At 38.0% G+C, this 13659-nt stretch overlaps 1 protein-coding gene across 1 annotated transcript in view; it reads right to left on the bottom strand.

The window, feature by feature from the left end:
* Positions 1–1474: 1474 nt before the first annotated feature.
* The window catches only part of Tmtc2 (transmembrane O-mannosyltransferase targeting cadherins 2), a 381444-nt gene continuing 369259 nt past the window's right edge, over positions 1475–13659 (bottom strand). Inside the window, exon 12 of the mRNA XM_075954329.1 lies at positions 1475–4079. Within this exon, the coding sequence (XP_075810444.1) occupies positions 3900–4079 (180 nt within the window). The 3' untranslated portion in view covers positions 1475–3899. The remainder of the gene's footprint in view (positions 4080–13659) is intronic.

The following is a 13659-nucleotide window of genomic DNA, read 5'->3' as shown; positions in this document are numbered from 1 at the left end:
TTCTAACACATTAGCTACCCACAGAAACCGTTTCTCCCCTTGCATTAGGAAGAATATTCAAGACTTAATGTATTTCCTTTCTTTTCACTGGGAAACATATATTATGTGAAAACTGTCATCACTCTGGTGAAAGACAAATGGAGAAACATGTATTGCCTATATCAGAGCTCTTTACAAAGGTGAGCACTGAAAAATATCAAGTAGCTTACGAGTAATTAGTTGGCACTTTCATTTATATATTTTATGGTCTTCTACTCAGCAATAATGTCCTAGGCTGGAGAAACAATGCCAGACAGAAAGACGTGGTCTGTGCCTTCAGTAGTTTTGCAGCACAGCTAAACTGATACGTAGATTTACATCAATTGTGCTGGTATGTCATTTACTAATGATAGAACTCTTAGTAATGGAGTGTTTTTATAGTTATTTGGGTGCAGCTACTAACTAGTTTGGGATAAACCACTTAACTTGTGAGCCTTCTACTCCGGAGGGAGAACGTAAATGGTGCCAGTTGCTGAGCACCGAATTGTCACAACCTGTTCCCAAGATATTTTCCTTTCATTGCATCTAGTAATTGCCATGATCATTTTCAGTGAGAGAGGTATTGGGAAAGGTGATGAACTAGTTAGAAGAAAGCTGAGAGTTAAAAAAAAATCTGAGTCCAGTTTCGATACAGTGTCCCAGTGCTGAAAACTATAGACAGGAACGCAGAACAACTTGGGGACAGTCTTGTTGTCATTGAGGGTAGTGACACTGGGCAAGCTAATTGAGGAGAGATGATTGACACCGCTCATGCTGTTTCTTGACCCATAAAACTACAGTGCCCCATACGTCCATTGGGTGCTCAGCTAGTTGACGGTGATGTTTCGAAAGGGCTAGGGGATGCAGCCTTGATGAGGAAGGACATCACTTGGGAAAGGCTTTCAAGTTTTCAAGCTTCTTGCCATTTCTGGTGCCCTCCTTCTCTGCCTCTTGCTTGTGTTTTAAGAGGGGAACGAATAAGGTTCTCCTTCTTGCCATTATGCCTACTTCCTGTTGTCATTCACTTGACCACCGTGACATTTATCCCCATGGAACCAGAAGGCAAACACTAAGTTGCCTTAGTCAGAATGTTTTATCAGAGGAGCAGAAGAGTTACTAAGATGCTACTGTTCTTTCAGAGGACCTGAGATTGGGTCCCAGAACTTGTGCATGGTGCCTCTCAGTACAGCTCTAGCTGATCTGACAGCTGTAGCCGGAGGGCCCCTGCACTCACACGCACATAATGCCCCACACAAACACACAATTATAATATATAAATCTTCAAAAGATAAGCATGGTGGTGCAAGCCACACTTGGGAACAGAATTGCAAGTTTAAGATCAACCTTGAGAAGCCTGTGCTGTGAGACCTTATCTCACACAAAACAAAACAGAAGGACTGTCAGAGTTTAAGTGCTGTTGCTATGGAAGAGTCCTAAAGAAGCAATACACAACGTATTTGTTAACAAGGCTTTATTGTTCAAAACAAAATTGAAATTCTCTGGCACATAAAACAATCATTTCTACAAAAGGAAAGCCTACAAATCTTGATAATTTATACAAATAACAGTTTTTCAAAAAATAAAATTTTAATTTAGTAAACTTGTCGTGTGCTCTACACTTTTAGCACTGTCTGCAATGATCCACCATAAATCCCTGAGCAGAGACGTTTCGATCATGTTCTAACAACCCAGCCCTCCCCTCCCCGAGTTGGTCAGCTACTAAGTCCAGCCCTGGAGTGAAAAGTGTCAGGGATGTGTAGGTATTAAAGATCCATGCCTTTTATGACACAGGCCCAACTGTTAACAACATTGGGAAACGGAGTCATATGGAGTCTGGCTACTGTGCATTCGGTGAACCTAAAGGAACCAAGTGTTGGAGAAAAAGAAACAGTAACGATAAAGACATAAAATGAGAAACTAGAATAGCACAGCAACAACTATTTAAATAAATATAAAATGTTAGACACTGAATTCATCTTTATAGCCTTATATTAAATTCCTTTTTCTTCCTTTTGTCCTAATTGCCAATGCATTAGAAAATGAGACATATACTTCAACCCATTATTTTGGTTGACCAAAAGGTTTGCTGTTGTTAATGTTAAATATTATTCTGACACCACAGTGATTTAGTTATAATTTAATTTCTGGCCCTTGAGTGAAATGTTTACAAAATAATATACACGTGGTAGGAGGGCCTTCTCATTAATCCCATCAAACATTCTCACTACATTTATCCTTCTCACAAAGAGGCTAATGTCATAGGACTGCTACTTCAGATTCTTTACCCACTGTATTCAGATACATGACACAAGCTATAATATAGGGGGAAATATAGTATTTTTGCATGTCCAGCTTCCCTTTAGTAGAATCTGATCATATGTGTATATATACATGAAGTACAAAAGGGAAGGTGAAAAAAACTAATTTTTAGCTGCAAATGACTGGCTTAACAAATCTGTTTTCTTTTTTTTTTTGTTACTTTGATAGGGTTGGATAATAAATAAATAAATATGTAGGATATATAATAGTTAATTTCTCTACAAAGAAGTTGCTAATGGACTGTTATTCCAGGAATTTAATTTTCTGTAGCAAATTTTAAATGTTAAAGAAATTTTTTTTTCTGTTTCATTTCATAGTCTTGTTATAAAATGATCACTGAAATACCTATTATTAGGTAAGGAAATAAAATACTCAGTTTTCTATTGAAAAATAAGAAAAGCATTTGGCAGAAGTCATATATGCAGGCTGATGCTTACTTTATGGCATCTTAAAATAATTTATTTTTGACATCTTTCAGGAAGAGCAAAATACGATAATTGTCCAGGATTTATCTGCATCGCTGTTTGGGCTTATGTTCGGAATCGATGGGCATTTTACACCAGCTCTTTCAAAAACACAACATCATTGACAATAATCCTTATGTACTCACTCTTCATTGACTCATTATAACAACCGTTGTCTAGGAAGCACCAAGGACTTTGCCTTCTATAGTCACCATCGGGGACCGGGACTGGAACACTCATAGCATCCCTTTGTTTCAGCCTCAGTGAGTATGTGTATAGAGACATTGTAAAAGGTAATTTCAAAAGAATGAACACAATGAGATCTGATGAAAAGTTATGGAGAAAATACTGACGATATAAAAATGAAAATGACTTGGGACACACACCCAAGGCCTCCCTAGGTCCTCTCATACCACCTGTATGAGTTGTTAGCTCATCTCTTCCCATTCCTTTTGAGACATGGCAAACAATTGGTGTTCAACACTGGGAAGCCTAGGACATTCAAACCATAAAATTTTTAGGTGTATGCATCAAGAAACAGCCATAGATTCAGACAGATACTGACACAGTATTAAAATCAAAGTTTCATAAGCTTCAGAAATCAATAAGCAGGCTGTCCCAGAGAGGGAAGCCAGCAGCGTAAGGTCAACTGGTGGCCCACTGGGAGTCACACTATGCGTTAATCATCCCCCTTTCACACTTAACCTTAAGAGTCCATGGTGGCTGGATGGGCTCTCTGACCTTCCTCTCACAGTGTTGAAGGAACAATATAGTTCAAAATTCTCTTTCAAAAGCGAACAATGTCTGCAATGAAGATTCCCCCCTCCCTTCGACAAATGCCAAAGATCCTGTTAAGTGCTCTGGTTTACAGTCTACCTACGGGTAACAATTTCACCCTCCAGGAGGGTTCAATGTTTCCCTTTTTGGTGTTAAGGGGCGGTGCCCATAGCAAAGTGGATTCACCCAGCAGCAGCAGTAACCAAGACGACCTGGGTCCCGGACTTAAAGTCCACGTGAACGTTTATCGCAGCACTGCTGGGAAGTTCTGTCTGTTAATGAAGCCAGCTTTGACAAGCGTAGGCGGTGAGTCCTTGTGTGTCAGGTCTTGGAGGTCTTCAAGCCTTGCTTTTCCATGATGTTCCACAGCTTGCGGAGATTGGACTGAGTGATGACATCATCTGGCTTGAGTTGCAGAGCCCTCAAGTAGTTGGCCTCAGCTTTCTGGAGCCGGCCGTTGAGATGGAGTATGGCTCCCAGGTTCATGAGAGCAGCGGGATACTGTAACAAGAGAGAGGAGGTGCGTGATAAAGAGGCCATTTCAAGATCTCCTTCAGGGAAGACAAAAGTCCTCATCCTCTCATGCAGATGATTCCCATGCCTAGAGGCATCCGATGGAAGCAATGTACCAATTTACACAGAGACAGGAAGAACACATCTTCAAAAAAGCTGCCATGTCCTTTGCACTTTAAGTAGGACAGTAAGGAAATGTATCTTTTTTCCTTCTTTAATGGCAAAGCATAGGTAACATTAAAAAGAGTACAATCAGTCAGACTGATTTTTGGAAAAAAACAAAAAGACTTTCAGCTTTATCAGGTCATGGTGGTACGTCCCTCTAGGTCTATCTTCAGATGTCATGGTGGTACATCCCTCTAGGTCTATCTATCAGGAGCTGAAGGGCATCCTTGGCTACATTGTGAGAGTTATAGGGTAGCATGAACTACATAAGGCTCTGTTTAAAAACAAATTTACATAAATACAATTTCAGATAGAATTGATCTTATGAAAAAATCCTCAAATACAACTTAGTGACAGGGTGCTTGGAACTCTAGGTTCAAGTCCCACTACCGCAAAGCAAATCAACTAAAAATATACCTCAAAGATGAGACATAAGAACTAGAGGGAAAAGGGAATATCTATGTCCACGCTGTCTTGTCTCTTCTTGGCTATAATCTAGGCTTTCTGCATATAAACATTAAGCTATGAGATTTATTCATATTTCCAGAGTGGAAGCCCTGAAAAAACATTTAAATTCAAATTGAACATCTTTCCCAAACCTAGACTAAAATATTTCCTGAGACAAGGCCCTTACATGTCAAAATTGTAAATTATTAGATTTTTCTAATGGTGAATGTTTATATAAATATATCAAAGTAGACAACACAAAAACGAGATTTAAAAGGTGGTATAGGAAAATGTAACTTTTAAAAACAAGTCATTTTATATTACTTGTTGAAAAGTACTTACAGAAAACAGAACAAAACAAAACAAAAAACTTCTTAAGTAATGCTTATACCATGGCAAGTGAAATATAATACTATCATATAAAAATTGGTAAGAAATTTTTTAAAATAAAAATTATGGTAGTCAGTTTACTGCAAGGAATTTTGTCTCCAAATTCTCAGATATTAGTTTATTAATGTATATCATAATGGGAAAATATTTTGCTTGCTATCTACAAAGATAGGGGCTGTTGCCCTGTTTGCCTCCAGTCCTTAGGAGGTTCTTTCTAATTAAAAGCAAACTTTTTGGCAGCTACATAAATGCATAATTCAAATATCAGATAAACAATGTTTATATGCTACGACTGTGCTTTCATTTTGAAGATACTGTCAACCATTAATTGTCCTTCACTCTGTGCAAAAGCCAAAGATAATTTCCAATCATTTTATGATTTAGTATTTTTACAATGCATGCATTTTTCAGTTGAATTCATCTGACCCTACTGTTTACTGTAAAAACAAATATTTCTGAACCAAATCAACGCTGGGGAGAGTGGAATAGCTCAGTGCAAACAAAGGGGGGAAAACATGATCATATTTCACATAGAGGAGACCTGGGTTTGAGTTCTTGCTTAACCATTCTGACCTTGGTGATGCAGCCTAATGCCCCGTGCCCAGTTTTTTGAATGTTGCTAGAAATACATGAAAATAGTAAACGGATACACATGGCAAGATACAGTCACACAGTACATACTCGGAAAATGTCATGCTCGCTTTCCCTAGTCCATTAAACGCTGTTGGTAATTTTCAGAATTTGACTTCATTGGCTAGAGACTGTCTCTGTATACACATCAAATTCTCCAAAACTCTCAACTGCTAGCATTTTCAAGCTTTCCTACATTCTTTTTTCCTTTCCAAAAATAATATCACAAATATAAGCTATGCTTGACTTTCACCAACCTTTTGGCGAGGATGACTTCATGCTTATGAAGAAAAATACAGATGGTCAGTTTCTAATTTTAAAGCCAATTCAAGCACACGCAGCTCTAAATTACATGGCGGTGCAAATCTCTACACTGGAAACCAAAATAACTCCATCTACTGCATCTTCTAAAGGAATGCTGCTATCACAGCAACATTATAATCTCAAGCTCCTCGAGGCCTGAACACATTTCTGAACTGTATCTCCTCACAGTACTTGGCGTGACTGTCAATAAACAGCCACTAAACTTTAGTATGCATGTATTCACAGTACCAAATACTAGAGATGCTAAAATAGGGCAGGGGAATTGCTGTTGGAGGCCATTCCTTGCTAACCAGAAGGAGAAGAATCCCAGGAACTGGGCTGAAGATATAGTCCTTACTTCCTCAATCACAGCGTTACCAATGTGTCTTTACCTGTAGTGTGTATGCCTCAAATTGCAATACAGGGAGAGTACACAAAACACGCAGGGGCTATGTAATCAGATATCCTAGTTCCTATGCCAGCTCTGCCACACAGAAATGAAAATCTAGACAAACTGGGTGTGGTCTTTGGACCTCAATTCTTGTCCATGTGTGATGACAGAAGTATTTGCTTTATCTAGTTCCTAAAGAGATTATATGAGAATAAGATAATAATGCCCTTTGTTCCTTCTTTCCCCACTTTGCCTTATCATTTCAATACTGCAAACCAAAATCTCCTTCCAAGTGCCCCTGAACAACACGCACCAAGGGTTCCTGACTGCCTGTGCCTATATTAACTTCCTAGTCTTTTTGAGGTTGTTCCTCTAAGAGACAGAAATGAAAATCACTGGGGATGCACGCCACCCGAGCTACACACATATACTGTATTATTGTTTCCAAACTACAGTCCATAATTTCTTCTCTCCTTAAGAATTACCTTCCTGCCATCGGTTGATGAATAAATATTAGTATTTAGTATTATTATTCTAAGGAAACACAATAAGGAAGTTAAATTTGTTTGATGAATGATTCTTAAATGCTAATTACAATGATGCTTTCGCAACAAATTTAATTTGTCATCTCACAACCATAGCATGTTACTCAGTAAATAAAAATAATCATAAATCTATGTTAGGAAGTTAATATGCAATGTTAGATCAAGGAAAGTCATTTAATATGTTAATTGTTTTCCCTAAAGAGTAAAAATACCTATAAACTAGGCATGTGTATGATATGGGATTTCTCTCTGTATACCATTGGTTAATAAAGAAGCTGCTTTTGGCCAATGGCTTAACAAAATATAGCCAGCCTAAAAGAAATATATATAGAGAGAGTAGGCAGAGTCAGTGAGACTCCATGGAGCCGCCATAGAAAAAAGACGCGAGCCATCAGCTGAAACCTTGCTGGTAGAGTAGGCCATGACCCTCGTGGTAAAATTCAAAATAATAAAAATGGATTAACCAAAGATACAAGAGCTAGCTAACAATACGCTTGTTATTGTAATTGGCCAAACATCATTTTAATTAATATAGTTTCCTCCTACTAGGTGTGCACATTTAAAAGCATCCATAGTTTAAGAGGTTGCATATTTAGTTATAATCATAACATTTTGTAATGGATGTAAATACCTATCTTAACAAGAAAATGACTTGAGAAATCAAAAAAACCTGTATAAAATACTGCATGAGTCATCGTATGATTTATCTGGGTAAATGATAAAATGTGATTGAAGTAATGGATATTGGCACCCTACGTAACAGCTTCCAAAGGGTCAACAGTGATTTGAACATAATTTTATGCTTTGCTAAAATCATAAAAATAACATATACATAACAGTGCTTTATCTCCGATGACAATTGGCTTATTTTCCCAAGGCTGTCATGTGTCTCCCTCCAGACTGGCGGCTATTGTGGCTTAATGCATGCCCACTGTCCTGAGGAACTTCTGGTCTTCTAGCCATAAAACTGAGTTCAGAGAGTCGTCTTGGCAGCAGTTCAATGCTGGACAGAAAATCAGAATTGTTGACCCTACCTACCGAGTCAGAATGCGAGTTTTAACTAGCTCCTAAGGTTCTTTTATTCCCATTAACAGGCGAGGAGCACCGTCATCAAGGTCACTTCCAGATCAAAGATGCTATCATTTTACAGCGCTTACAAAGAAATTGCTTAGAGGGGGTATATCATTTAGAACAAAGTATGTAAGATCATGGATCTATCCCCTTGTAAAGTAGAATTCTCCTTTTAGTTGTGTAATTCTTTGAGACAGTAAATGTTCAAAATGAAATTTTATTAACAGAGCTGTAAATGATTAACTGCAAAGAGACAGAAAGAGGAAACAGCGTGTGACGGGTATCTAAACAGCCTGCAAGACTCTTGGACTGTGGGAGCGAATGCAAGAATTTCGGGTGGCAGTCCATCTTATTACATTCTGGGGGCTTTGCTCTGTGCCAGCTGCAGCTCATGGGTTGGGGATGAGACACACAACCACAAGTGCCAACATCTTCCCCTCACACACATGGTCTTTATTGAACACAGCCGTTGAAATTTTCAGCGTGTTAACCATGGCAGGCAGCAGCTTATGACCCTGTAACACAGGGCTCCTGGCTTAATACAACAAATGAGGCCATCTCCTTCTTCACAGGCTAGAACAGAGAACCAGGTCTCGCTTGCTTCCTTGAAGTGGGCAGATGCTTTACATCAAATGGGATGACTGGCAGCCATGTGGAGGCAGCGTATGACGTCTTTCCCAAGTCTCTAGAGAGCTGTGCCTTGTTATTTTACTGTGGTCCTTGGCTTGATTCTCTAACGTTGGAGGAGGAAATTAAAATGACTGACATCTACTGGGATCAGAGAGAGTAAAGACACTGAGATTATGGAGGTCTGATTATAGCCCAAAATCTTTGAGACCTGCAAAAACTCAAAGAGTATTTGGGAGCATGAGGCAATTTTTTTCTATCATTAGTATATTTCATAATGTCATATAGAAACTTCTGATGGAAGAGTACCAGTGACTGAAGTGGGTGCAGAGTTGGAAATTCTGGATTCTCTTGGAAACAGGACTAAGATAAGTTTAGAGAGACTTGGAGGGTCCAGAGGGAGGAAAAGGCTAGGCATTATACGTTCCCTTGGACCCTGAGGCTACTCCTATCTCACAGGAAAAGCTATGGGAGGGTGGAAACAGAGCACAGTACCCAACATTTCTACCTATTAAATACTTTTATTTCCAATCTGTTTGATTAATTCATTTCCAGAGAAATCTGCTCATGTTGCTGAAATTATAGCATTGTATATTTACTGTTGTGCGAGCTAGATAATATTTGAAAAGGAAAGTCTGACATCAGCATGACCTTCTCCTAACCCATATACTATGCATTAGAGGAATGTTTCCAACATACCCACCTTCATCTTTCCTTCTGAATATGCTTGACAAATTTATATACTAAAAGTTATTAATGCATTCTCACTCCCTTTTAAAATAGTTACCAAATAACTCAAAGGTGCCATTCAATGTATTCGGTTGAAATTGCTTACTCAATGGAATTGACAAGAGAAATGAGTGTATCATGATGCTTAAAAATTATTGGCATAAACAGTAAGAAAAATACGGAAAGAGAACTCTTGTGTAAGTTTTTATATATATCATATATTTAATACATATTTACTGATTATTTTTAATATATGTCTTGCTTAAAAGCATAATGTACTGAATACGAAAGACATTAGATTTCTCAGTCCAGGACATATTGTTCTTCCTGATATGACCAACTGGAGTGTGTAATGGTCTAATATAAAACCAGAATCCTGAGTACACCGCCCTTGAATCACTGACTCCTGAGCCTACTAGATACATGAGCGTATCATATTCAATTGTTAAATTTTGGTAACTTGACCTTAAAAATCTCTCTTAAAACTTTTTCATGGGAGGCTGGGGGTATAAGTCATTAGTAGAGTGTTTGCCTGGCCTTGAGTTAGATGGTAACATGTACCAGCAAAATAAAAAAAAAAAAACGAGCAAAACAAAAACAAAAAGAAACAACAACAACAAAAACACAAGGGAAATACTTCCACTTATATCTTTTTCTTTTTTTTCCATCTTGGTTTAAGTCTTAATCATTTTATTCTTTATATATTATCTAATTATTTTTACATAAAATAAGCAGATAACTGAACAGATAATGAGTGGCAGAATCAAAGAAGATTCAAGCCATATGTATTTTTTTAAAAAAATACATATTTTAAGTATAAAAAATTTTCAAAGGGCATTACAAATACCATGGGCCTACCTAGCAAATAGAACCTTATACCTACAACTGAAGGCGCTGTCGATCACAGGACTTTGTGCTGACTTCCTTTCTCTGTGTTGGGACTCTTGTCTAGCTTGAACTTGCACAGGTCTTGGGCATGTTACCACAACTGCTGTGAGTCCACATGTGTGCAACTGCACTAATATAGTTGTAAAACAATGTTCCATTGTAGTCGTTCACCTCTGGCTTTCAGAGTCTTTGTGTGCCCTATTCTGCAATGAACCCTGAGCCTTGAAGGGAAGATGTGTGACACAGATGTGTCCTTAATGGATGAGCATCCCATAGTCTCTCATTCTTTGCACCTTGAACCATTGTAGGTATCTGTGGTAATTGCCATCTATTCCAAATAACATTCTGAGGACTGAAAGATGTACTATTTTGTGGATATAATAAATCACTAGGAGTTTAGTTAATAATGTGTGTATTTAGCAGAATAGTATCAGATTCTACGGTAGGGTTTATGGCCTGTCTTTGTATGGTTCATGGCCTGCCAATGGTGCTAGATATGTGTTTCATCTTGTGGAATGTGCTTTCAATCTGGTAAAAAAAAAGGGGTGGGGGGTGGGGGTGGTTACTCCCATGATGTTCACGCCATTATTGCACAAATAGGCATATCTTTTCAGGCTAGTTGCTACTGTAGTTCGTAGAATTTACAGCTAGGTAAGACTGATGATTATCTTTTTCTCAGTGGCATGCATAGGACATTCCAGGCCATGAAAGCTAGCCAGTACGAACGAAGCTCCCATAAGAGCACCATGTTTTATAAACCAAGTAAGTGGTATATTCAATAATAGGGTCTTTGTTAAGCTTTGGGAAGTAACCAATAGCATTGGCAGTCTCTTGTAATGTTTTGGGGTCTGTGGGACCTCATTGACAACAATTCCAAAAGAGGTAATGAAACTGGTACTTGGCATTTTTCCAATGTTTTGGTGTCTGGTAGGAACATTATTGACATGTTAGAAGGTTTTTGACAAAGAGCCCAACAATACACATTAACAAAAAAGACAGCGTCATCAACAAATGGTGCTTGTCAAACTGGATAGTTATATGGAGAATAATAAAACTGCATCTTTGACTCATACTGTACAAAACTCAACTTCAAATACATCAAGGACCTCAACATAAGACCTAATACCCTGACTCTGATAGAAGAAGGAAGTAAAGAATATGGTTGAGCTTGGTACAGAAAGAACTTTCTGAACAGGACCCTAATAGTGTGGGTATTATGAACAACAGTTAGCAATATGGTATCTTATAATATAAGGAGCTTCAGTATAAAGGACAACATCATCAATTGAAGATGCAGCCTATAGAATCGTTGCCAGCTATACATCCAACAGAAGGCTCATTCTATAACAAAAACAAAACAAAACAAAAAGAACCCTAAATTTCAAGAAAACAACCAAAATAAAATAATGGGGCATGGCACTAAATAATGGATTCTCAAACAATGAAATACAAATGGTTAGGAAACACTCTTTTTTTAAAAAAAAAATGCAACATCTTTAGCTATCATGAAAATATAGATTAAAACTATTTAGAGATTTTGTCTTACCCCAATCAGAATGGCTAAGGTAAAAAACTAAAGACAAACCAAACAAAACAGAAACCCCAAATGATGACACATGTTCACAGGGAATGCTTATTCATAGCTGAAAGGAGTACAATCTGGTTCACCCCTATGAAAATCAGTGTGATAGTTCTTCAAAAACCAAAAATAGATACATCATATAATTCAGATATACCATCTTTGGTCATGCATATACCTGAAGGATTCTATATACTACTGTAGGAGTGTTTTGTCATCCATGTTCATTTCAGCTCTATTCACAATAGCTATGAATAAAATCAGCCCAGATGTCCATCAAACAATGGGCAACAAAAATGTGCTATATTTCCCCAAATGGAATGCCATTATTCAAGTATTAAAGGAAAACAAAATTATAAAATTTTCAGATAAACAGCTGAAGCTGGAAAGATTAATTCCGAATGAAGTCACCTAGCCCCAGAAAAAGAAATGCTGTGTGTGTTTTTTTTTTCTCATTTGGATCTTCAGATATATATGTTTCATTTGGAATACGCACCAGAGGCCACGAAATTAGTAAAGAGCTATGGAGTGGAGTGGAGTGGAGTGGAGACAGAATGCAAGGGCATGCAAAGTTAAATGGAAATAATGGAACAGGAAGGGATAAATTAAAACTACATAACTTTGAAAAAAGTCATATGGAAACTAAGATACTCTCTCATTTATTTTTTGCTTGCCTTTTTTTTTTTTTTTTTTGGTTTGGTTTTGTTTGTTTTCTTGAGACAGCATTGCTCAGGCTCCAGGCTTTCCTGGAACTCCTTACGTAGCCATGGCTGGCCCTAAAATCACATTTCTTTTGCTTCTGACTTCCAAGTGCTGACATTACAGCTGTATAGCATCACGTCCTGCTATCAGTGTTTCTCAACTGAAAAATATAGCCAGGAGCGGTGGCTGACATCTGTATATACGGCATTTGGCAAGCTGAGGCAAAGAAATTTTAAGTTAGTATGAGTCACAGGATGAGATCCTGTCTCAAAAAGAAAAAGGTTTTAAAAAGTAAAAAAGTAAATCTACCCTAAACAAATCAGAGACTTCTTGAAACGTGTTCATGTCTGTGTGTGTCTGTGGTGTGTATGTGTGTGTGTGTCTTTGGGGTTTGTGTGTGTTAGGAGGTGAATGATGGTAGAAATCCTGTGAGTCGTATGATGACTCTGGGCAGAAAGACAGTCCCTCAAATAACTCGAAGTAATCATGTAAAAAAAATAAAAATCTCAGATCACCGTAGAGGGAGAACAATGGCATTGACTATAAATAAGCTTTATTTATTGTCCAATTACCTTGCTATATGGCCTCCCTTTTATATCCATTAAAAAGTAACAATAAGAAAGTAACTTAGGTTGGAGATGATCAAAAATCTTCCTATTCCCCCTCTAGGGAGAGCTTCCATTTCTGCTGGCATCTTGTCCCACTTCTAAACTCTGCCACCCTCACGTGCATCTCCCTCCATCAGTTTCTCCTCTACCCCACGATGTCTCCCACTTAAATATTTATATTTCTAAAAGAAAGGGGGTGTTTCTGAGGTTTCAACTTGTGCCTATCAGAAAGAATTCAGAACCTTCAGCCCTGGTTTTAGGCAGCCTTTTAAAAATTCAACATTCAAAATGCTTTCTTTCTGGGCTACATGAACTTCTGTTTCTGTTCTGTGCCCCTTAGAGCATCTGTTTCCCGCATAGAGGACTCCTCCAACAATGCCCTTCTTCCTTTCTCTCAGACAAACTGCTCATTAAAACAAACGGAACCAAGCCAGAGAGGACAGCAATGTCTATTGATTGCTTACTTTCAATGTTCCCATAGTATTGCCTGCAT

The sequence above is a fragment of the Microtus pennsylvanicus genome, chromosome 20 (genome assembly GCF_037038515.1).
Source record: "Microtus pennsylvanicus isolate mMicPen1 chromosome 20, mMicPen1.hap1, whole genome shotgun sequence".
Taxonomy (NCBI): domain Eukaryota; kingdom Metazoa; phylum Chordata; class Mammalia; order Rodentia; family Cricetidae; genus Microtus; species Microtus pennsylvanicus.
The sequence above is the reverse complement of the archived record's forward strand: the minus strand, read 5'-3'. Positions and strand labels throughout refer to the sequence as shown.